General features: G+C 45.3%; 1 protein-coding gene across 1 annotated transcript in view; it reads right to left on the bottom strand.

Annotated features, from left to right (window-relative positions):
* Positions 1-21,650: 21,650 nt before the first annotated feature.
* LOC137525496 (perforin-1-like) overlaps positions 21,651-26,810 on the bottom strand; it is a 30,519-nt gene continuing 25,359 nt past the window's right edge. Inside the window, exon 4 of the mRNA XM_068246615.1 lies at positions 21,651-22,805. Coding sequence (XP_068102716.1) covers positions 22,083-22,805 — 723 coding nt within the window. The 3' untranslated portion in view covers positions 21,651-22,082. The remainder of the gene's footprint in view (positions 22,806-26,810) is intronic.

The following is a 26,810-nucleotide window of genomic DNA, read 5'->3' as shown; positions in this document are numbered from 1 at the left end:
CTTTGAAACGTTGCTGTGATGGCTGTAAAGCACTTTAATCAATAAAAGAGCATTTTGAAAACGGATGGTGCCGGCTCTCTGGATATACGTGGAAGATATACCTGGGGTGCTGCCAGGTTGGGCCGTGGCACATCACCTGATAAGCAAAAGAGGTGCACCACTACTTTCTTGAAACGTGAGTCTTCTCAGCACACAGTGTGTGCACCCATTGCGTGAACATGGAGGACAGCAGCATGGACCAATTGATCCTTTCCTATACACCAGAAGAAGCTGATAAAATCATGGCACAGGTGTCTACTGAGGTGGCTTATCTCAATATGGCTGATGAAAAAGCCATTCGGAAACAACTTATTAAGGTTGCGAAATTACACACGACATTTGAACTACATGCCAAAACGCTTGCAGAATATTACAGAACCAAACGGATTCCTCGAGGAATGAGATCTAGCGTGGCACCCATCATGTTCCCCACAGACTCTGTCTTCTGCCAAAAATGGAGCCAGATCTGGAATAAGGCTTCCTTTGATGCCATGGTACTTACAGTGGAGAGGATACAACAAGAACTGCCCAAGCTGATAACCCAGCAACAGAATTTGAAAGAGAAATTACGTGATCTGATATCCAAAGATGACTTTGATAAGTTTGAGTTGAAACTTATCATAACACTGGACTGTCATCGTTTACAGACTGAATCTATCAAGAGGGACAAATATCAAAGGGACACCACTGATTACAACTCAGGTTATATATACCAATGGCAGAGACCGATAAGGAGTGGACGACCAATTAGGAAACCAAGTACAGAGGGAGCAGGAGGTGCACAGCCTGCTGAAGCACGACAACCTCAGGAATCCTCTGATTTTTCGACCAGTTCCTCCCAGGAGGGACTGTCGGATCATCGATCCAATCAAGGAGGAGACACAGGGGCGGCAGGAAACGGAGGCGGCATAAGGGAGCGCCTGAGGTCACGTCAGAACAAACCATACAGGAGAACATAGTTGTGAATATCTCCTCAGTGGAGCTCACCTCTTCCCAACTATCAGCATTAAATCATGGACTATCTTTTGCCCCTGTACATTTACCTGATCCACTGGAAATGGACATAGATCTGCAGAAATTCTTTCGCACTATTAAGCTTAAATATTTTTTCTCCATGCCTAGAGATTTTCCAGCTAGCACTACCCCCATAAACAGCAATGATGATCGTCTGGCACTTGCAGATACAGATTTAAGAATTAAAAGCAAGTTTCAGCCATCCTCGTGCCAGGTTATCGATATCTTCGTGGATAAGGTCCAGAAGGATGTTGACCAGCTGTTCCGTAGATATGATCCGGTGGGCTTTAGAATCCATAACAGCATTTCAAAAGTGGAGAGGAAGGCTATACAAGAACTAGTGGATAGATCAAACCTGCAGACAAAGGTGGGGCCATCGTGGTGATGGACACCCACAAGTACAGAAAGGAAATCCTGAGGCAACTGCAAGATCAGTCCACGTATAGATGCTTGACGTCAGACCCTCTTAAGGAAATACAATCCAAAATAGCCCAAATTGTCTCGAGTGCCAGGGAAGAACAAATTATCGATGATAAACTTTCGGAATTTTTGATTCAGACGCATTCTATTACACCAGTGATCTACGTGTGCCCCAAAATTCATAAAAATCTTGTGGACCCGCCAGGGCGGCCCATAGTGGCGGGCATTGACTCTGTTTTTGCCCCCATTGCCAAGTACCTTGATAGGATTTTACGACCCTATGTTATTTCACAAAAATCTTATCTGAGGGACACACCAATGTTCCTTAACGTGTTGAGAAATATGCAGCCAATTGTTGGGGAGTGGTATTTGGTTACTATGGATGTGGAGAGCCTCTACACCTCCATCCCACATGATGGGGGTGTAGAGGCGATCCGATATATGCTGGAGACAGCATCAGATCACTCTAAGGCACAGGTAGATTTTGTCTGCTCCCTCTTAAATATTGTATTACAGATGAACTATTTTCGGTTTGAGGAGACTTATTATATGCAGATTAGAGGTACGGCGATGGGGTCGAATGTGGCCCCGTCCTACGCAAATATATATATGGGCGTGTATGAAGAGATGTTTGTTTACACTAATGATTTATTTAAAACACATGCCCTACAGTGGTTTCGCTATATAGATGATATTTTTTGCGTGTGGGCGGGGCCACATTCGACCCTTGACACGTTTGTGTCACAGCTAATGGACAGGTGTCATCAGATTAGACTTACAGTTCATAGTTCTGTAGAACAGGTGAGTTTTTTAGATACCCTGGTTATGAGACATGGAGATCGGTTGAAGACCGACCTCTTTGTTAAGCCCACGGATGTGAACTCCCTTCTCCATTACGGGAGTTTCCATCCGGGGGCTACTAAGAGGTCAGTACCCATAAGTCAGTTTCAGAGGGTACGGATGATAGTGGATGATGGTGAAGCACAGACTAGGAGATTGGACGAGATGCAGCAAAAATTCTTACAGAGGGGATACCCGAGTGAGGTGGTACAGAGAGCCAGAGACAGGGAGCCAGGGGACAGGACAAGACAGAGGAGACAAAGAGATATTGAGAATAGGATTCCATTTGTGTCTAGATATAACCTTATGAGCGATGAGATAGCCAAAGTTGTTAAAAGGCATTGGCACTATTTATCAGATAGCCTTCCCCATGTGAAGCAGTTTGTCTGTCCCCCCATTTTTTCCTATAAACGGGCCCCTAACCTGCGGGACCGTCTGGTCCATGCAGATATGGAGGGACGGGGATCACAAGCCAGGTTCTCACGTAGAGGTACATTCCCATGTCTGAACTGCGTTCATTGCAGTTCGGTCATTAAAGGGGATCAAATTCTTCACCCCCATAGAGGAACTAAATTTAAGATACAGGGATGCCACACATGTGATTCCACGTATGTGGTATACGCTCTAAAATGTCCATGTGGCCTGCTATATATAGGCCAAACAACTCAAAAGATGAAGGTGAGATTGTCATCTCACAAACACGCTATACGTGAGAACTTGACTGATCAGGCTGTCCCTTATCACTTTAGCCAGGCTAGACACAATGTTAGCCAGCTTAAGTTTCAGATAGTAGAACAGGTGATGCAACCAAAAAGAGGAGGGGATAGACTTAAGAGACTTCTCTGGAGAGAGGCACACTGGATAAAAAACTTGACACCATGGAGCCAAGGGGACTCAATCGGGAGTTAGACTTGGCTCCCTTTTTGTAGAGTATTGTATTGTGACACTTTGGTTTCCCCTTGTCTCCATGGTGTCTGATGTGGCTCTATTCTTCTACCTATAATCCATTCTGTGCATATTGCATTTACTTTTCATTTGCCACTGTGTGGCATTAGGAATGATATCAAATTGTATATAATGACATGCAGCTCTTATGTGCATATGCCTCTGTTCCCTGTTTTGATCTCCCCTGACATTAGTGTATATCTGTGCAGCCTTATAGTATGTTTCCGTAGTTGATAATCTCTGTCACGGAGTCCGTAGGCAATGTTTACATCTGAGGTGGGCGGCGCGCCACAGCGAGCGCACCGCACACTGATTGGCTGACGCTACGTGGGCAGGGCGGGATGCATGACGTCTCTCCAGGCACACGTGACCCCGACGTTCCCCACTTGGTCCGCCGATGACGGCGAGACAGGGGGTGGAGACGAAGGAGATGCGCGGCCAGTATTGTCTGCGGAGACAGGAGACTCAACCTATAGATTTGAAGTTTGAGGGGATGACGTCCATGGTAATGTCCTATCCGTGAGTACCTAGATAGTTCCCCATCAGGTCCGCAGGCCATAGAGCCTTGCGATAGGATGTTTCAAATTGGGATAATGCGATTGGGTGTTCATGGAACCATGATACTATATAAAGGAGTAAGCTATACAGTTATATTGTATTCTGACTTGCAGCTTAGCTTGATAAAGAAGGGGTTTAGCTTTGAAACGTTGCTGTGATGGCTGTAAAGCACTTTAATCAATAAAAGAGCATTTTGAAAACGGATGGTGCCGGCTCTCTAAAGCCCTTGATGCCTCCAATTTGGGAATGCAATGTGATTTCTGCCCTTTAGGGATTATAAACCTACTCTGTGTCAAATATGTAATTTTCCCAGGGACTTTTGCCATGTATCCCACTCTGGCATGCCCCCCTTCAGGTGTTAGGCCCCTTGAAACAACGTTTACATCACTTTTGTGGTCAGAAACAGTCTTTGTAGGTTTTACATTTTGCCGGCCTTTTGAAGTCTATTGTGGTTCGCCGAGTTCACGGTTCCTCGAACCCAAAATCTGATGTCCGGGCCATCTCTAATAGGGGCATGCCAGAGGAGGATCTATGCCAAAAGTCCCATCGAAAATGATGGCCTTTTAATCCCTAAGGGGCAGAAATCACATTATGCACAGCTCTGAGTGTTAGTGGGCTGTGGAGTGTCTCACAAAGAGAAATGCAATAGTACAATCGAACACTTTGAAATAATAATGCACAGGAGTGGTTCTGTGCCTGTAACTTAATGAGGCAACAGCAATAGTGTTCACACAGCTCTGGGTGTCAGTGGGCTGTGGAGTGTCACATAGAAAAAGAACACAGGAGACTGATGTGCTAGCCCTCAAAAGGGCTGATTGCTTTCACAGCAAGTGAGGAACAAGGACACAGGCCTAGCTAATGCTTTCCCTACTTATCTGCAGCAAGTCCCTGTTCTCACTAACAGTCAGCAGCCAGCAGAGAATTAATCCAATATTGCCACCGCAACTGCTTTTTGGGGTCTAGGAAGGGGTGCTAGCTGATTGGCTGCCATGTGTCTGCTGGCTGTGATGTAAGGGGTCAACGTTTAGCTCAATGATGATGTATAGGAGGCAAATCGAATACGCCAAATGTTCGCTGTTCGCAGAATACTGCTGTACTGTTCAGGCCATCTCTATATGCCACAGCGCTGATGTCCAGAATTACAAGCACCATCCACTTCAGAGGCCCCTCTGCAGCACTGCCACACCTGTGTGAGCACTCGAGTGGAAAGAAAACAAAGAGGGGTGCTCTCAGTAGGTTTCAAAGTTTATATCCAATTTATTTCTATAAAAACAGCTACAAACCACCAAGGTTACAATTACATCTCGAGAATCCTAATCTACTTAGGACTTCCCTGGTAAAGATTGCCCCCCAGTGGTAATCTATCCCCTCCAAATGGCACTGTGTGTAAGCTGTAAGTTGGCCCTGTCCGCTCTCGTCCCAACCAGTTTCAGCATTTTGCCATCATCAGGGGTCACGAGAGTGAATGGGCAAGCTTGATATATATAAAGAAACATAATTAACTTTCCACAGGTACTCCTGTGTCCTCCTCTGACTGTCCCGGCGGCTGTTAGTGCACTTCCGGTGGGTGCCATACTACATCCAGTGACGTAATTGGTCACATCGCGTTCCATTCAGGAAGCAGTTGCTAAGGGGACAGGCTACCACTTTTATGCATATTCGCATGCCGCCACAGCTGCTTCGTATATGTCATGTTTCGATAGCAACTGTGGCGGCAGGCGATTGGCGAATATGCGTAAAAGTGGTATAATACGCATATCACCGCCGCTCTGCAGTACTCACCTCTAAGCATAGGTTGTATGCGCAAATATGCCAGTTACACCAGACGGAGAAAACAGTGTAGTATAATTCCTAACGTAGCATACATCAATACTCATTAAAATGTGTATACAGCAGCAAATGTACTAAAAACAAAAATAAAAACAAATTAAAATACAATTTGAGTAAAATCCCATATAGAAAAAAATATTATAAAAAAATATTCCTTAGCGATCTTAAAATCATAAATTAAGACTTCCGGTTCCGGCGCCACATGTAGAGGACGCAGTTCACGGAGCTCCGGCCCTCTCTCCGACTAAAGATACCCGTGCAGCTATCTTTTCCCCCCGAAAAGGACAAGATCTTCTCACCCCTGCTCCTGCAAGCATCGCTGTACGCCTGGATGGATAAATACCTGGCGAAATCTCAGCGGAGACCAAAAGACACAGTGCGGCCTGGAGAAGGCGCGGCCACACGCTCCAAGATGGCGGCGGCTTCCGACTGTGACACGGAATCTGATGCTGATCTCTTTGAAACCCTGGAGGGTAAGACACTTTCTATTGACTACAAACGTTTGGCTGCTGAGGTGGCACTGCATTTGCAGAAAGAGCTAACAGACACGATAGTAAGATCTATCAGTGCCGAGATGGCACCAATAACAGCACTATTCCAGGCGCACTCAGAAAGGCTGGGAAAAGTTGAAACCAGGGTAAGCGCCCTAGATGACAATGTCTCCAACCTTACAAAACGCTCTGATATGCAGGACAAAAAACAGCTTATACTTGCCGATCGTATAGAAGACCTTGAAAACAGGTCTCGGCGAAACAATCTTAAATTTGTCGGCCTACCTGAATCCTTTAAGGCAGACTCTTTACTGGAGTGGTGCTCGGAAGCGATTCCGGATTCGCTTGACCTGGTCGGTCCGCTCAAGGTGGAAAGGGCTCATAGACTGGGCACGGTGAAGCCTAACAACAACCGCCCACGAGTAGTAATTGCGCGCTACCTGGACTTCAATGAAAAAACGCTGATCCTTAGAGCATACAGGGCAAAAAAAGAACTGCTGGTGAAGGGACAAACATTTTTAATATTTTCAGATTACTCGGTAGAAGTTTCGAAAAGCACGCAAGGACTTTGTACCAGCCTGCCAAATGCTATCACGTAAGCAAATTCGTTTTGCACGAGTCTACCTTGCAGTGCTCAGAGTGTTTCCAACGGACGACTCAGCTCAAACATTCACAGTGGCCTCTGAGGCGCTTACATATGCAAAGTCCATTCAAGATGGTAGAAATACGCCAGTCTCTCAAGATCTCCAACCCCAACATTCTCGGAACAACTCCTTCTCGGAACCGATAAATAAATCACCGAGGCTGCAAGAAATGGAAGGGACTGAGCACCAATCTGATGCTACACCACAGAAAGGCACTGACTGGGCTTGAAAATACAATATTCTCTCCACTATGAGGGTGGAGGGTTATAAAGAGCGTTCATGAGGCTGCAGAAAAGGGGACATATTGTTTTGGGTAAAGTAAGACGACATGTCCTGGTTGAGTGGGAATTGTTAATAAAGGGGGGAAAGCACTCATACTGGCGCCTCCATAAAATAGAACACTCCTGTGGTAATGTATGAAGAATAAGAAATGCATTGAAATAATGTGTAAACCTTCAATATAATATATGCTGCAAAGTATGTGATTATTAATGGAAATTATTACAGTAGTAGTAGGATGTTTTATTGCAAAATTAGACTCTGGGCGCCAGTCCTTAAGACAGGAGGGTATATTTCAGATATAAGGTTACTGATTATCTGGAGGGCCGATAGGCTTTCAACACGGAAGTGAAGGGGTGGTTTAAACTACCTGTTAGTTTCCATTTTTATGGCTTAGTTAACTGCCTTTCTCTACTTTGGGAAAAAAGGAAGTCATATGAGTGGCAAGGGCCTAGAGCCCAGGAGATCTTGTTCTAATGCATATTTCTGGTTCTCTTTAGTTTTTGTTATTGTTTGTGTTTGTGTAGGCACCACGGTCACCACCTATAAAGCTCACCTCTGGAGAGAAGTATTTTGGGATGGGATGTGCTCGGCTGGGACACACCCCGTCACTTGGCTCTTTGTGACACTATTCATATATAATCTGAAACTATTACTACCACCTTGATGTTAAAATAGTGTCATGGAATGTCAAGGGTCTGCGAACAGGGGAAAAGAGGGTTGAAATACTTAGGCATTTGAAAAAGCTAGGAGTGGACATGGCTTTGCTACAGGAAACTCATTTACAGGAAAAAGAATTCAGCTACATGCAAAAACAATGGGTAGGCGAGGTAATAGGGGCACCTGCTGTAGCAAGAAAAGCAGGAACTTTACTTTTAATACACAAAGCTCTCCAATGCAAAATTCTTGACCAACAGATGGACTTAGAAGAAGGGAGATGGATAAAAGTTAAGCTAGACATTGGGGGAAAACAAATTATATTACTAAATTTATATGGCCCAAACACTTCTAATGGGTCTTTTTTGGCTAAAGCCACATCCCTCCTACTGGATATAGATCAAAACATACCATGTGTTATAGGGGGAGACTTAAATGCCTTAATAAATACCAAAGAAGACAGACAGACATCTAGATGTATGGGACATGTGCAAAGAATAGGAGAAAATGACAAAGGGCTGGCTGCTTTTGCTGATTCCCTGAATCTCACGGATATCTGGCGATTTTTAAATCCCTTACAGAGAGATTATTCATTTTACTCACCAGTGCATCAATCCCTATCTCGAATAGACCTTTTTCTAACTACTCCCGCCACTATGTCACTAATAAAACAAGCAAAAATCTCAAATATTGTAATCTCAGATCATGCGCCAATATCTCTTGAGATTCAGCTAGTCAGGACCTCCACAAAGCCTTTTAGACAATGGAGATTCCCAAGTTTCCTAGCCAAAGATGAGGATTTTCTTGAACAACTACGCATTTGGTGGTTGGAATACGTTCGTACCAATAGTGCACATAAACAAAATGATTTTCTATACTGGGAACCTGCGAAAGCCTACATTAGAGGAGAAATCATCAAATACATTAGTTATAGAAGGAAAAAAACACACCTGAATTATGTCAAAACATCCCATTTGGCTAGGCAATCATATCTAGACTATATTGCTGATATGTCTGAACGCAATAGACAGATATGGGTAGAGGCAAAAGCAGCATTGGATTTGTGCTATGATCGGTATGCTATGTTTTGGAGATCTGGGACAGAATGGACCTTCTATAGGTTTGGGAACAAGGCGGGGCGACTATTGGCTAATATCGCTAAGGGTAGACAAAAAATACAACATATCACACATTTAAAAAATATTAAAGGTGATGTTCAGACAAAATCAGACGAAATAGCAGAAATCTTTCATAAATACTATCAAGAACTATATTCCGCCTCCCCAGACTCCCCTAACCAAGGTCAAGACTTCTTAAGCTCCCTCAGACCACCTACCGTAGATTAACGGAAGATGAATTATTAACTTTAAATGCATCTGTCTCTCAGGGAGAAATCCTAAGGGTACTAAAATTTGGTCATAATGGAAAAGCACCAGGACCAGATGGTTATCCACTGAAGTTCTATAAGAGTCTCAAACAGGAAATAGTACCTACCTTGACATCTTTATATAATAAGATTTTAAATTCTGGGTCATTACCTGAGACGGCTCATGAGGCCTATATAAAAGTATTACCAAAAAAAGACAAGGATCCACTAGAACCAGGCTCTCATAGGCCGATTTCACTACTGAATTGTGATATGAAAATTCTTTCCAAAATATTGGCAGAGGGACTTGCAGATATTCTTCCTAGGTTGGTTGAACCGTCTCAGGTGGGGTTTGTACGAGCTAGAGCAGCAGTCACAAATATAAGGAGAGTAATGGCAGTTCTTGAAGAGACAAGGCTGGGGAGGCCTTCTCGGGGTCCGGGGGCAATTTTGTCCCTGGACGCCGAGAAGGCCTTTGATAGCGTCAGTTGGGGGTGGATGGATATGGTTTTCAGAAAAATGAGGTTTAGTGGTTTATTTGTTGACTATGTGCATGCTATGCAGACAAAACCAGGAGCTAGAGTAATAGTGGAAGGTTCGGCCTCAGCGCATATTCATTTAAAAAAGGGGACTAGGCATCGGTGCCCGCTCTCCACCCTGATTTTTAATCTAGCAATTGAGCCACTGGCAGAATACTTTAGGTCTAAAAATTTATATAGGGGTATATCAGTAGGTAAAAGGATATTATATTGCTCTCTGTTCGCAGATGATATCTTGTTATATTTGGGGGACCCCATCACAGACTTAGAAGGAATTTTTTCTTTTTTAGAAAAATTCAGACATATCTCAGGCCTTTCTATCAATAAGACCAAATTAGAGATGCTAGTCTTGGCAGGAGGCTCCAGTGGTGCTCACCGCCAGGTCGTGATCACGCTTACGTGTGGATTCACGACCATTTTGACGCATTCCGCCTCGGACACGCTAAGCCGTGAATAGATTTTCAACCACGAAAATCTACTTCGGCTTCGCGTGAATGCGCACAGAAATCCGCATTCACGCTCGTGAACCCGGCACGGTACGGTTAGCGGAAATGCGTCAAACTATGCGGAAGTGACACATTGCAGGCCAATCAGAGGGCCCCAGCCAGGCCCTAGCAACCAATCACAGGAGGGGAGCTATGCCCTCCCCTCCTGAATATAAAGCGGCGGCCATGATGGAAAAGCTCTGTCCTTGCTAGACTGTGGTGCTGAGAGGATTATCTCCAGGCCATTGTTGTTTGAGCAAGTGCATTTATTGTGTTAAAAACAAAGCGTTTTTTTTTGCTAACACTGCTCTTATACTGTACACAGTTAGCTAGTCAGTGAGTGATTGCTGTAGTTAGTTGTAGTCAGTGTAGTGTAGTGGGAGTGTGGGAGTCTAGTGATTATTTAACTGTGTGTAGTGCTGTGCAGGCAGGTTCAGTGCTGCAGTGTAGTGGGAGTGGGGATTATCTGTGTGTAGAGTGCAGGCAGGCACGTTAGTGCAGCTGCAGTGTTCACTTGTATATTCCAGTGACAGTTATACACTTGTACTATTTACAGGCAGCCAGTCACACCGCCGGCGCCGCCACTCTCTGCCAGAGCTGTTCATTCATTCTGTCAGTGACCTTGTGCCGTGCCCAGTGCCCACTGCTCGCTCGCTGGCATATGACCATCTCATTACAGTGTGACATCCTTGTGTGCCCACTGCATCCTTCAGTGACCTAGTTGTATATCCAGTGCCCACTGCTGTGCCCACTGCATCCTTCAGTGACCTAGTTGTATATCCAGTGCCCACTGCTGTGCCCACTGCATCCTTCAGTGACCTTGTACTGTGGCCACTGCATCCTTCAGTGACCTAGTTGTATATCCAGTGCCCACTGCTGTGCCCACTGCATCCTTCAGTGACCTTGTACTGTGCCCACTGCATCCTTCAGTGACCTTGTACTGTGGCCACTGCATCCTTCAGTGACCTAGTTGTATATCCAGTGCCCACTGCTGTGCCCACTGCATCCTTCAGTGACCTTGTACTGTGCCCACTGCATCCTTCAGTGACCTTGTACTGTGCCCACTGCATCCTTCAGTGACCTAGTTGTATATCCAGTGCCCACTGCTGTGCCCACTGCATCCTTCAGTGACCTTGTACTGTGCCCACTGCATCCTTCAGTGCCGTTGTACTGTGCCTGGTGCATCCTTCAGTGACCTTGTACTGTGCCCACTGCATCCAGTGATTCATTACTAGCAACATGTCTGGCAGGGTTTCGCGGGGTGAGAGGAAAGGGAGTTCAATTGCCTCAGCCACTTCTGGGACTGCTCCACGTCCAGGGAGAGGACGCCCAGCTGTACATGGTCGTGATGCAGCAGAAAGGGGGGCAGCAAAGCCTGGGCCGAGTCAGCGGACGCCATTGTCCAAATATTTTAAAATTTCTGGTCCCCGTGTGGTGGTTGAGCAAATGGAACCTGACGTACTCATGGACATCATGACTTCCTCCCAGACCTCTACTGTGAGCACCACTCCAAGCAGCAGCAGCAGCAGCAGCCAACGTCCCACGCTTGTTGTGACATCCACCCCAGCACCCACTGGTCAGCAGCCCTCCCAGGATGACAGCGTTCTGTCCCTCAGTCCGGCTTCTGGGAACCTGCTGATGCAAGAAGCTCAGGACTTACTGGGGACTGATGTGGCAGAGATTGAGATCGGGCCACAATCACAAGCGTTGTTGAGTTCTGGTGATGAAGAAGAGGGGTCTGTGTCTGGGGATGTAGGGACAGAAGAGGAGGCGGGGGAGTCAGAGGAAGAGCTGGATTATGAAGATGCTGCTGATGATGACGATGTTGTGGATCCTAACTATGTGCAGCCTGCTGAGTCCGTGGAAGAATGGTCAGAGGCAGAGCAGGATGACGAGTCACCTCGGCCTAGGCAAGGATATCGCCACATGTCAGGCAGGGGCAGGGGCATCGGCAGCAGTGGGCGTGGAGGAAGTAGACAGGACACTGCTTCAGCCGGCACCACCACCATGCAACCCCCGGCAACTACTACCACACATTGTTCCGCTGCACCCTCTGCTAGTGGGGGCCGCAGTAAATTAAAATCACCAGTGTGGGATTGCTTTGAGGAATGTACTGATGACAAAAGGTATGCGGTGTGCAGGTTATGCAGCAAAAGATTGAGCCGTGGGAAAAGTCTGAGCAAGATGGGTACCCCATCCCTCCAGGGCCACCTGAGAAGCCGCCACTGCCGCGAGACTTTAAGAGGAAGCAGGCCCTGCTGGCAGGGGTTCCTGAGAGCACAAGGCCCACCAGCGCAGCAGCATCCTCCCTCCCTCAGGGTCGTGAATCCCCCACAGCAGCAGCAGTAGTAGCACGCAAGCGCTCTTCCACCTCGGCTACTCAGGACACAGACATTGAGGCTGGCAGCCAGTGTTCGTCTCTCTCCTCTGTCTCCCCTGCATCCCAGCGTCGTCAGACCCTGCTGAGCGACAACTTTCAGGGTCTGACCAAGCCTCTGCCTCCAAGCCACAGGCGGATCCGCAAACTAAATGGCTTGCTGGCCCGGGCCATGGCATCACAGCTGCTTCCCTACTCCCTGGTGCAGGAGGGGAGCGCCATGCGGACGCTGCTTCAATTTGACATCCCCGAGTGGCAAGTCCCCAGTTGCCACTATTTCAGCAAGAGCGCGATCCCAGCACTCCACAAGTTTGCGGTGGAAAACGTGGCCCGTTCCCTGGACTACTCTGTGGGCAAGCGGGTCCACGTGACCATGGACTCGTGGAGTAGGAGATTTGGGACAGGTCGCTACCTGTCCTTTACGGCCCACTGGGTGACACTGATGGAAGGGAGGGAGGACAAGAGCGCATCAGCCCAGCTAGTGGTGCCACCACGCGGGATCAGGGGGGATGCAGAAGGGTCCTGTCACGACACTCCCTCTGCACCCGGAAAGCAAGCCCGCCTCGGCAGCAGCAGCGCCAAGCCTCGGCACTGCCAAGCCCTTTTAAAATTGGTGACCCTGGGGAAGGAGAGGCTTACGGCCAACAACGTCCTGGCCGCCCTCAGGAAGCAGGAGCGGAGGTGGCTGACCCCCAGAGGCCTGGAAGTGGGGTATGTGGCAGCCGATAACGGGGCCAACCTGGTGGCAGCAGTGCAGCAGGGAAACCTCCAGCACATCCCCTGCTTGGCCCACGTGCTCAATCTTGTGGTGCAGCGCTTCTTGCGCACCTACCAGGGGATGAGCGAGCTGCTGCAGGATGCCCGGGCGGTGGTATGCTTTTTCCGCCTGTCAGCCACTGCCTCTGCACTCTTGTCCAACTTACAGCAGCAGTATGGAAGGCCACAACACCGGCTGATCATCGACATGCCAGCTCGCTGGAATTCGACTCTGGCCATGTTGGAGCGGCTGTGTCAGCACAGGCTGGCTGTTAGGGCCTACATGCTAGACCCAAGTGTCCCCAGCAACCAGCAAGTCCCCATGATTACTGCCACTCAGTGGACACTGATGCAGCAAGTATACCTGGTGCTGAGTCCCTTCCTGGAGGCAACCAAGATGGTCAGTGAGGAGCGGGCCTCTGTGTGCCAGTGGGTGCCCTTGGTTTGTCTACTGGAGCAGGCAATGGACAATTTAATTGAGCGTGGGGATGGAGCCCTGAGGCAGTTGGAAGAACAGGAGCAGATGGCAGCACAGTCCAGCTCAGAGGAGGGCTCACAGCAGGTAGTGGAAGAGTTGGAGGTCCCAAACCTGAATGAGGAGGAGGAGGAGGAGCAGAGTGCATCAGGCGTTGTACGTGGATGGCGGTTTGAGGAGGACAACGACATGGCACAGGAAGAGGACAGGCATGCGTTATGGGACAATGGCGAGGACGAGGAAGATCTTGCTGGCAGGGCCCACTTGTTTCCCATGGCTGTGCACATGTTGCGCTGCCTTCGCAGGGACCCCCGGGTGATCCAGATGCGTTCAAGGGAGGACATCTGGATTACCTTGATGCTTGATCCCCGTCTGAAGGGGAAGCTGGGAGACTTAATGATGCCATCCACCACCGAGCAACGCACAAGGGAGTTGAAGGAGGCCCTTGTGCGCAGACTACTGGAAGCATTCCCCCAGCCTTCCACCCCCACTGTAACTGCTCTGCCAAGCCAGCAAGAGGTGCCTGCCATTGCCACTACCAGCACAACAACAACAACCACCAGCAGCAGCAGCAGCAACTGGCGCCCCGGAGACCTGAAGAGCCTAAGCAAGAACCTGTATGCAGTGCAGCAGCCCAGAACATAGGTGCCCGCCACAGCATCCACCACCAACCAGCACAAGCAACGACTGACCACCATGGTGTCTGACTATATGGGGTCATCCAGTGGGCTCAATGACACCGACAGCCCCGTGGACCCCTTGGAGTACTGGGTCAAGAGACTGGACATTTGGAGCGAGCTTTCCCAGTACGCCCTGGAACTCCTATCCTGCCCTCCTTTCAGTGTCCTCTCAGAGAGATGCTTTAGTGCGGCCGGTGGCGTGGTCACAGAGAAGCGCTGTCGGCTCTCCCACGCCTCTGTGGACAAACTCACCTTCCTGAAAATCAACCAGGCTTGGGTGGAAGGTGAGTTCCTGGCCCCTATTGTCGGACACAGGGGGACATGAAGTGGCTGCTGCATGTGCTGTTGTTAACTATGCCTGCCTTTATAAAGACATTTACTACCTGCCTAGTGCCTACCTTGGTTAATTTTTTGGTGTTATGGTACTACTACCAGTAAGTTGCCATGGTCCTCCTTCTGAGCTGCTGAACTGACCGCCCGCTTTGTCCTCCTGACTCAGTCGCTACTACACTCTGCGTTCACACTGCCCGGGTCACCGGGTGCATTTAATTTTTTGGCCAGCACTATGACGCTGTGCTACTACTACTACCACCAGAATGTTGGCATGGTCCTTCTGTGCTGCTGCTGCTGAACTGACCGCCCGCTTTGTCCTCCTGACTCAGTCGCTACTACACTCTGCGTTCACACTGCCCGGGTCACCGGGTGCATTTAATTTTTTGGCCAGCACTATGACGCTGTGCTGCTACTACTACCACTAGTATGTTGCCATGGTCCTTCTGTGCTGCTGCTGCTGAACTGACCGCCCGCTTTGTCCTCCTGACTCAGTCGCTACTACACTCTGCGTTCACACTGCCCGGGTCACTGGGTGCATTTAATTTTTTGCCCAGCACTATGACGCTGTGCTACTACTACTACCACCAGTATGTTGGCATGTTCCTTCTGTGCTGCTGCTGCTGAACTGACCGCCCGCTTTGTCCTCCTGACTCAGTCGCTACTACACTCTGCGTTCACACTGCCCGGGTCACCTGGTGCATTTAATTTTTTGGCCAGCACTATGACGCTGTGCTACTACTACTACCACCAGTATGTTGGCATGGTCCTTCTGTGCCGCTGCTGCTGAACTGACCGCCCGCTTTGTCCTCCTGACTCAGTCGCTACTACACTCTGCGTTCACACTGCCCGGGTCACCGGGTGCATTTAATTTTTTGGCCAGCACTATGACGCTGTGCTGCTACTACTACCACCAGTATGTTGCCATGGTCCTTCTGTGCTGCTGCTGCTGAACTGACCGCCCGCATTGTCCTCCTCCTCCTGACTCAGTCGCTTCCACCAATGTACTCTGTCTGCGTTATCACTGCCCGGGTCACCGGGTGCATTTAATTTTTTGGCAAGCACTATGACGCTGTGCTGCTACTACTACTACCAGTATGTTGCCGTGGTCCTTCTGTGCTGCTGAACTGACCGCCCGCATAGTCCTTCTCCTGACTCAGTCGCTACCACCACTGCACTCTGCGTTCACACTGCCCGTGTCCACTGACAACTCTGCTGTGATGTCATTGCTAATTGCTGCAAAAAAAACAAAAAAAAAAATGACAAAAACCTCTCTGGGGCCTTTTTGGCGTCAGCCACTCATCCTCCTCCAGTGGTACCTTCGCCGCCAAGTGCCATTGGAACTCGCCTTCACCTCTTTGACTGCTTAACGCGTATATCCCTTTTTAAAACCACTTATTACCAATTTATAGCCCCATTTAAAGTGTTGATTTCACTTTAAAATCCATTTTCTCTAGAAAAAAAAAATGTTGAGAATTTTTTATGTTGAAGTTATGTTGCCCCTTATCACCTCGATAATCCATGCAATTTGGGGGACTGTAGCATGTATGGGGGCTTTGTTATTAACGTTAAAAGAAAATCCGCCTCCGGGCGGGAATCCACGCGTGATTACGCCATTCACGGCAAAAAATCCGCGTGGTTGCGTGGACGCGAACGAAAATCCGCATGCGGCGGGGCCGAATGCGGATTTGTTTTTGCAACCACGCGGATTGCCGAATTCGTGGATGAGGCACATCCGAGCATCCCTGGGAGGCTCCAGCACTAGATTGATTTCTTCAGTAACAAAGCGTATAGGGTTACAGGTCTCTAATCAATATATAAAATATCTTGGTATCAAGATCCCGAAGGACACACCTCAACTATACCACCTTAATTTTACTCCTATAGTGCAAAAGATTATATCAGAGCTCTCACACTGGAAAGATCTTCCTATATCTCTTTTGGGAAGATGTCCCCTAATAAAAATGATCAGCTTTGGTAGACTCTTATATCCATTACAAACATTACCACTCTTGCTGAGACACAGTGACTACCAATTACTACAGAAGGCCTTCAGTAGTTTTCTGTGGAGGGGCAAACGTGCTAGAATTCCATTGAGACTCTTGCAGAACCCGAAAGAAAATATGGGGGCCAATTTTCCAAATGTAAGGGCATATAATCTAGTATCAATCCTCAGACATATCAGAGATTGGTTAGGAAATATGGAATTTTTTTACAAATACGTCCCTAGAGGAGGAATTAGTTAAACCGTGGTCATTATCTGGGATTCTTCATACTACTTTGGCAAAGCTTCCTTCAACTATTAAAAGCAATATACTATTGAGAGACACGTGTGTAGCATACCGCGAACTCCGTAAATTTTTGAAATTGCAAGGCTGTCTATCACCACTGATGCCTTTATGGTCATCCCCAGATTTCCCTGGAGGCAATTCTAGTATGTCTAATTTTTAAAAAAATAAAGGTATAGTGAAATTTTCACAAATCTTGGATTCAAATGGGCAGTTGATGACATTTGAAGCTATTAGGAGATTATATCACCTTCCAATATCTCATAGATTTTTATATTTCCAGATAAAGCATTACCTTGTTTCAATTTTGGGTCACCCCGCCTTGTTCCCAGATCACACTGAGGTCTTAGATATTATGGGTAATCTTGCTGAAAAAAAATCGATCTCAGACCTATATCGGTTGGTACGTTCATTTAAAGGGAACCTTAACTGAACGGGGGGGGGGGGGGGGGGGGGGGTAAAGAGTTTCACTTACCTGGGGCTATTACCAGCCCCCTGCAGCTGTCCTGTGCCCTCGAAACCGCTCTGGAATCCTCCGGTCCCCCGCTGTCACTTAGTTTCGTTTTTGACGACTCACCAGTCGGCCGGCTGCAATGCGAATTATTGGACGCATTCCCTACTGCAATTAGCGCTGTTGCGGACCGGAACACGTACAAAAATATGCGTTGCCGCATTCCGCACGCGTAGATGTGCAGCAACGCGTATTTTTGTATGCGTTGCGGTCCACAACACTGCTGATTGCAATAGGGAATGCGTCCAATAATACGCATGGCGGCCGGTCGACTGGTGAGTCGTCAAAAACGAAACTAAGTGACAGCGGGGGACTGGAGGAATCCAGAGCGGCTCCGGAGGCACAGGACTGCTGCAGGGGCCTGGTAATAGCCCCAGGTAAGTGAAACTCTTTACCCCCCGTTCAGTTAAGGTTCCCTTTGAGGTCAAATCCCAACCAACTAGACATCTGGTTTATTGGGCAAAATGTCTAGATGTTTCAACAGAGGCCTTAACTCCTCTGATGGAACTAGGATGGAATGAAGTTAAAAGGGTTATACTAGGAGAACAATGGAGGGAAATGCAACTCAAAATTATTCTGAAGGGTTATTATGCATTTCATTTTAAGAGTATCCCCTTGGGATCACAATACCTGACAGCATGTCCCAAATGTAAGGCCCACTCTCCAGACCTGTTCCACCCCCTGTGGTCATGCTCCTCTATACAACTATTTTGGAACAAGGTTTGGAGGGTATGCCGAACACTCACCCCGACTCCCCGCGTCTATAATCAATGGGAAACACTATTCCACTGTATAGACCCCTCCAATACTAGCAAAGAGGAATCACTATCAAGCATGGAGCATTTTGTCATTATGGCAGCAAAAAAATGCATATTAAAATTATGGATTAGTTCCTGCCCGCCCTCACATAAAAATCTAATAGATACTGCAAAGTCATTGATGTACATAGCTAAATTTGATGCAGAACAGCATAAATCCAATTTAAATTTTTTAAGACCTGGGGAAACTTTATTAAAAAGTACACTAACCAATCTGAATTTTATGATATTCTCCAACCTTTTACGTACACAAAATGGTACCTGAGGAAGAAAGTAGCAGGGACCCTGGGTGCTTTTGATATTGGAATCTAGCTATGATCAAAAGTTGTTGTGAAGAAATGCTCCATGCTTGGCCTCCCTCTCAGTGGCGTAGCTAAGGAGCTGTGGGCCCCGATGCAAGTTTTACAACGGGGCCCCCCAAGCACTCTATACATAACAATTGATATGGTGCACCAAAACCTGCCAATGGCAACTACAGTGTCAGAGATGCAAGAAGGGGATGGGGAGCTGTTTGTTAATGATTACCACTATTCAAAGTATCTATAGAAGTGATTATTATGAGCACAGGACTAGTAGAGAGCTAATACTGTAGTTAAGGAAGGGCCCTTTGGGGCCCCTCTGGCCCAAGGGCCCCGATGCGGTCGCAACCTCTGCAACCCCTATTGCTACGCCCCTGCTCCCTCTCTTGAACACTGACGACTCTCTCCCCTACACCGCACTTGAAATGCATTACTAATTAAATGTTTGCATAACCCGAAATTAGAAAGAGGTGAATTTGGATATATCTATTATAAATTAATAAAAAAAAAAAAAGCTGGATGAGTGACCGTGGTGCTGCACAAGAGTGTTGGTTATAGTTTTTTGTTTGTTTGTTTTATTATTTAAGGAAACAACTCATAGCTCTGACATATAAAAAATAATATATTTTTCTCTGTTTAGTACTGTCACAAGGTATAGTCGATGAATGGGTCAAATACAACTGACATTCATGGACTCCTCAGGAACCATAAAGCCGGCGATGAAAACCGGCAGGACACTGAGTGACCCCATGATTGGTTTGAGGAGTGAGAGTCCTCAACCCACATTGAATTAAATATTCCTTCTATAGTTATAAGACAGTACCTGAGGCTACCAGAGTAAATATACAGGATTAAACTCTAAGTTATTTCTGTTATCCTTCACGAGTAGGTGAAGTGTTTAAAAAAAAAAAAAGGGGAGAGGTAGAGAATGGGAAAAGGGGGAGGGGAGAAGGGAGGAGATACTGCTTTCAAATATTGAGGGTGGGTTATAGTGATAAGAACAAAATTATTGCCTACTGTATAGTATCTGCTTACTTATGAGACCAGCCTGACCTCCTCTCCTATGCTTACCTATCTTTCTATGCATGATCTGTAATATCGAAGAATATATCATTAACATGGATTGAAAAATATCATTCTGTACACGGAAACATTTTTCATGTGACTTGTATTGCGACAGATGTCTTTTGTACCCATTTTCTATCTTTTCAATAAAAATATTTAAAAAAAAACAAAACATAAATTAAAATATGCAGTGTTACTATGTGACTCATATACTTTATCTTAGGATGTGAACGGCATGGATTCTCTGTTTCCATGGGAACAAGCCAAACATTTTTTTTTTAAATTGGACTTGTAGTTTTTGAGAAAATCGATTTAAAAAAATCAAAGAAAAAAATGGCTTTTAAACTTGTATAAACAGGTACAAAGGGCAGAGGTGACACAGAGGGGGACACTAAAAGAAAAGGAGGGCACAGAGGAGGTACAGGGGACAGAGATGGCACAATTTTCTGACTTAGGGCTGGTTCAGACGGACGTTTGGAGGCGTCGCGTTCGTTGGCGTTGCGTTCGTGATGCGTTCAGGCTTTCAGCAGCGTTCGCATTGCATTCGGATGTGGTTGCGTTTTTTCTTCCCCTAGAGGGACATCACCCGTCGCGGTTAACCGCCCCTGGAAGCAACATGTAGCTTCCAGGGGCTCCTTGAACGCCAGTGAAAATCGGGACCCGAACGCCGCGTTTGTGCAAACGTGCGTAAAAGCTTGGTACAAACGCTCCCATTCACTTGAATGGGAGCGTTTAACGCCAAGCCCCGAACGCTGGCAGTAAACGCTCTGCAAACGTCCGTCTGAACCAGCCCTTAAGAACAGATTCAGGTTAGGAAGGAACCTTCAGTCCCTATCTCGTTCATTAACTGGGGACTACCCTATGCTCTTCTAAGGCTACTGAAACGCAGTGGCTTGGTAGTGTAACGGTTAAGGGCTCTGCCTTTGACACAGGCGACCTGGGTTCAAATTTCAGCTCTGCCTGTTCAGTAAGTCAGCACCTATTCAGTAGGAGACCTTGGGCAAGACTCCCTAACACTGCTACTGCCTATAGAGTGTGTCCTAGTGGCTGCAGCTCTGGTGCTTTGAGTCTGCCAGGAGAAAAGCGCAATATAAATGTTCTGTGTTTGTTTGAAACTACATTTGCCATTTAGTGGTCAAAATTGATATTGCACATAGTCCCACTTACTTCGTAAGTAGTGAATTTGTAGTAGTGAAGTGTGATAAAATAGGTAGGAAATAGGAAGAAAAAACTGCTGTAAGTACTTTGATACATCTGGCCCTATCAGGTGACAATAATTCATGGCCCTATAAGTTAATGCTAGTGTTGCTTTTTGAACCCAGGTTACCATATTCGGAAGCACTTTCGCACCATTACTTGTGGAGAGTGTCACAGAGCTGTATTCCGCATCCTTCGGAAGGAGGAGGCATCTGAGTCACATGAAGCATGGAACGTGGAATACAGCTTCGAAACTCTGTCTGCAAGTAATGGCGTAAAAGTGCTGCAAATGGCATTATCCAGGTTTCCAAATCATGCAAATTTTATACAACATTGGGGGTGGCGCATTGGCTTAGTAAATAGCACTCTTGCCCTGCAGCATCGGGTCCCTGGTTGCAATCCTGGCAAGGACCCTATCTGAGTGGAGTTTGCTTATTATTCTCATGTTTGTGTGCATTTCCTCTGAGTACTCCAGTTTTGTCCCTCATCCCAAAAACATACAGATAGGAATTGTCTTTTCCCCAAGCAATTAGCCTTAGACTATGATAGACTTATGACTACGGTAGGGTTTAGATTGTGAGCATCTCTGAGGGAAAGCTAGTGTGGAAAAAAAACAAAAATAACAAAACTAAAAACATACAAGTTTATTCAGCTTCGAAATAAAAAGCAATGGCAGTGTCTTCTGGATTTTATTGGTGCATTTTCAAGCTGCATACATTTACATAAAATTAGCAAATATTAGCTTCAACTTGGAATTTTTGGCATCTCATTGTACATCCCAGTATTGCAGTGATCGTTGTTCCCTTAAAAATATTGTATGCGTTTTATATACAGTATATTTTTATTATTTGGTCCTCAAAACCTTTCTCCATTATGGAGCTATTCATAGCTTAGTTGTGGACTAAGTTTACTTAGCAGAGCTTTTTGGCTCTGTGAAAATGATAGATGAGCTATGCTATATAAATCTATAAATAATACTTGGACATTATTTGTACATTGTAGTTGTATACTGTAACACTTAATACAACCTCTTATTTCTACTCAAAAAGAAGGGTTTAAAAAAATGCAATATCGTTTTTTAACAAAGTGGAGTTGCATTTTAAATTTTGCTACCTCTGCAGAATTTCTGTATTCTGGCCTTTCTTCTAGACATGACTTTGGTTCAGCTTTAACACAAACCTAATTTGTGGAAGCAGCATACTCTCTACAGAGTGGACCAGTCAGGTGCGGGATGCATTCCGCACTTACTGTAAAAGTCACGCTGCCGTGAGCACAATAACACAACTCATCCTTAATGCCACTGTTGACTAATTTTTCACATGTTCCAAGACGATCATCATCATATTTATTATCTTCATCCCAGACCTCCACCTTTAAAGCAGACACTGAGCTAAGTTCTAGGACTCCAAGATCTAACCGGGTGTTCCAAGTTGGATTATCATTATTCCATATGGTCTCTGTCTGACCACCGGATGAAGACCCAAAACTTATTTTTACAAAGGCATCTGTCCTCGAGGTGTAGTCACCCCAAAGGTTGGACGCACTTTTTACAGTAACAACCACTTTGGCAAACCCTCTTTTTGAAGGACAACAGTTGCTGTTTTTGCTTGGACTACCAGGACAAACGCAGGAACATTCTGTTCCAGGGATAAGCTGTGAGCCTGCTGGGCATGAACAGTTCTTCCTGAGGGCTTTCTCCATGATATAATCACTGATGGCTTTTCTCAAGTTCTCTTTCTTTGGTCCCTTGAACCTCACAAGGTTATGGATGGGCTCTAAATAGTAGGAGACAACATCAGGGTCAGTCTTCAGGCTTTCCATCCAGGTCTCAAAAGCTTCTGCACTGTCACCATTCCTGGAATCAAAGGACAGCTGACTGAAGCTTATTTTTCCTCCTCTTACCTAAAAGTAAAATAAATAAAATAAAAGGCAGTAACATATTAACAATTAGAAAAAAAATGTAATTTTGATCAACTCCCAACTCTATGCACAACAATTGATATGGTGCACCTAAACCTGCCAAGAACAGCCACAGGGTTAGAGGTGGAAAAAGGGTATTGGAAACAATTTATTAATGATTACTACCATTCAAAGCATCTATAGAAGTGATTATAACAAGCACAGGACCAATAGAGAGCTAATGCTGCAGTTGAAGGAGGGCCCTATGGGGCCCCTCTGGCCCAAGGGCCCCGATGGGGTCACAACTTCTGCAACCCCTATTGCTACACCAGTGGCAGCTATATAGCGGTGCCCAGTGGATAATATTGGTGCCAGAGACGCCAACCATAGCCAAATTATTGGGAGCCTTAACAATAGCAGCATAGACAGTGGTGGAGAGACAAATAGTGGAAGGGATTACGGCCCAGAAAGGGCTGGCGGGACAAATAACAGTGGGGGTTACCGGGTTTTGGTTACCAGGTAGTGGTTTGGCTACTGCGTTAGCTATAGTGTTAGATGTAGAACGGCTTTGGTAAGTGTTAGGAGTAGGTAGTAAATGGTTACTGTAAGGAAAAGGTTAGGTAAAGCGATATTAGGATATTGATAAAATTACCAATATTTTTATCAACACTATTATCTTCCCAATAGTAGAATATTGGCAATGTAATATTGTTGATATTCTATTACCAGCTTCACCCGGTGCCCGAATTTCTAGATTCTTTTTTCAGTGTACACCTGTCTTGTGAGATAGGGTAATTATAAAGTAAAGTCAACATGGCCCAGAACCACCAGACATTGCAACAGATGTCTGCTGACAACTAATTTAAAAATCAGGTATAGAAGGCAGCATTCAGAAAATATATTGGTCAGTTGTTTTTGCAAATTTCCATCAATTTTCGCATTGAAAATGGCACTTTAGATTTTGAGAAAAATCTTGCAAAAATTCATTGTATCTTGACAGAAATTCGTAAAACCACGAAAAATCTTTATTTTTACCATGTGGATGCAAAAATCCATTATTTTTACTGTGAAAAAAGCGAAATAATTGTTTATTTCTTTGAAAATTCACAAAAAATGCAAAAAAAAAAAAAAATCACAAACTTATTACAAAATGATTTTCAATAGCATTTTTGCTCAAAAGTCTAATTTAACATTATTTTTATGAAAATGAATGCAAAAAAAATATTGCCATTTTCGCTCATCACTGATATTGGTATTGGTCAGACATTAATGCTGTACCTGGTAACAGGCCACATATAATATTGTACTTTTTGTGTTTTTATGTTTGTGAGTCGCAAAATAGAATATTTTCTGGTAGTGGTGCTCAAATACCCCTTTTCAAAATTCGAGTTAGGTCGAATTCGAATAGTAAATTATTCGAGATCAGTCGAATATTCAAGTCGAATAATTTTTACTATTCGATTCGACCTCGGAATTCGAGCTCACTATTCGAGTCGGTATTCGAGCTCATTATTCGAGCTGACTATTCGAAATGGCCTTAAATAGCTTCCAACACTTGTTTTGAGGGTGAATGATGCAAGAAACCTCTTTTTTTCCAAGTAACAACAGCAAGTGATTATGTGGGGATGTTCCTTTAAAAAAAAAAAGTTGAAAAGAGAAGTTGTGTCCAGAAATTTGTTCAGTACTGTATATACTTCTTCTTCTTCTTCTTCTTTATCTTCTATATCTTCTTCTTCTTCTTCTTCTATATCTTCTTCTTCTATATCTTCTTCTTCTATATCTTCTTCTATATCTTCTTCTTCTTCTTTTATATTGTCTTCTTCTTCTTCTTCTTCTTCATCTTCTTCTTCATCATCTTCTTCTTCTTCATCTTCTTTTTCTTCATCTTCTTCATCTTCTTCTTCATCTTCTTCATCTTCTTCTTCATCTTCTTCATCTTCTTCATCTTCTTCTTCTTCTTCTTCTTCTTCATCTTCTTCATCTTCAACTTCTTCATCTTCTTCTTCTTCTTCATCTTCTTCATCTTCTTCATCTTCTTCTTCTTCTTCATCTTCTTCATCTTCAACTTCTTCATCTTCTTCTTCTTCTTCATCTTCTTCATCTTCTTCATCTTCTTCTTCTTCTTCATCATCTTCTTCTTCTTCATCTTCTTCATCTTCTTCATCTTCTTCTTCTTCATCATCTTCATCTTCTTCTTCATCTTCTTCTTCTTCATCATCTTCATCTTCTTCTTCTTCATCTTCTTCATCATCTTCATCTTCTTCATCTTCTTCTTCTTCATCTTCTTCATCTTCTTCTTCATCTTCTTCTTCTTCATCATCTTCTTCTTCTTCATCTTCTTCATCTTCTTCTTCTTCATCATCTTCATCTTCTTCTTCATCTTCTTCTTCTTCATCATCTTCATCTTCTTTTTCTTCATCTTCTTCTTCTTCATCTTCTTCTTCTTCATCTTCTTCATCTTCATCTTCTTCATCTTCTTCATCTTCTTCTTCTTCATCTTCTTCATCTTCATCTTCTTCTCCTTCTTCTTCTTCTTCTTCATCTTCTTCTTCTTCTTCTTCATCTTCTTCTTCTTCATCTTCTTCATCTTCTTCTATATCGTCTTCTTCTTCACTTATTTCTCTTTTCAAATTTTTTTTTTTAAAGAAATGCAGCTATTTTTGAGCGTAACAAATAGCTGGTGGCGCACGCATGTTGGAAGCGCCATTGTATGTGCTCCCTGGCAGTGGAAACACACAGACAACAGGAGGTAAATTCAGCAGCAGGAGGAGGAGGATGAGTGTGTGGCAGCAGGCAGTCAATGAGGCAGGCAGCGTGACATAATAGCCCTGGTACCTAGCGGTGATACCAGGGCTGTAAATAAACACAGCAGGCAGGAGGTCCCAGACAGCGGTCGTGCAGCCCACATTGTGTCCAATACACAACTGGGACAACACAGTTTTCAACCCGGGCACCTCAGAAAAATTAAACCTTGGTTTTTTTTTTATGGTTTTGTAGTTTTGTTTTTACAACAAATTACACAGACAGATATAGCTATTTTTTGATGTAATAGCTGGTGGCAGAGTGGCAGCAGAAGGTAAATCTGTGTACCCTGGCGTTGGGAAACACAGACAGACAGACAGCAGCAGCAGCAGCAGGAGGAATGGAGGAGTAATGTGAGCAGCTATTGTTTGACGTAATAGCTGGTGGCAGAGTGGCAGCAGAAGGTAAATCTGTGTACCCTGGCGTTGGGAAACACAGACAGACAGCAGCATCAGCAGGAGGAATGGAGGAGTAGTGTGAGTGTGGCAGCAGGCAGGCAGCGTGACATAATAGCCCTGGTACCTAGCGGTGATACCAGGCCGTAAATGAACACAACAGGAGGTCCCAGACAGCGGTCGTGCAGCCCACATCGTGTCCAATACACAACTGGGACAACACAGTTTTCAACCCGGGCACCTCAGAAAAATTAAACCTTTTTTTTTTTTTTTTTTTGTTTAATGGTTTTGTAGTTTTGGTTTTACAACCAATTACACAGATATAGCTATTTTTTGACGTAATAGCTGGTGGCAGAGTGGCAGCAGAAGGTAAATCTGTGTATCCTGGCGTTGGGAAACACAGACAGACAGCAGCATCAGCAGGAGGAATGGAGGAGTAGTGTGAGTGTGGCAGCAGGCAGGCAGCGTGACATAATAGCCCTGGTACCTAGCGGTGATACCAGGGCTGTAAATAAACACAGCAGGCAGAAGGTCCCAGACAGCGGTCGTGTAGCCCACATTGTGTCCAATACACAACTGGGACAACACAGTTTTCAACCCGGGCACCTCAGAAAAATTAAACCTTGTTTTTTTTTTTATGGTTTTGTAGTTTTGTTTTTACAACAAATTACACAGACAGATATAGCTATTTTTGACGTAATAGCTGGTGGCAGAGTGGCAGCAGAAGGTAAATCTGTGTACCCTGGCGTTGGGAAACACAGACAGACAGACAGCAGCAGCAGCAGGAGGAATGGAGGAGTAATGTGAGCAG

This window comes from Hyperolius riggenbachi, chromosome 7 (genome assembly GCF_040937935.1).
Source record: "Hyperolius riggenbachi isolate aHypRig1 chromosome 7, aHypRig1.pri, whole genome shotgun sequence".
Lineage (NCBI taxonomy): Eukaryota > Metazoa > Chordata > Amphibia > Anura > Hyperoliidae > Hyperolius > Hyperolius riggenbachi.
This window is presented reverse-complemented; position numbering and strand designations above follow the sequence as displayed.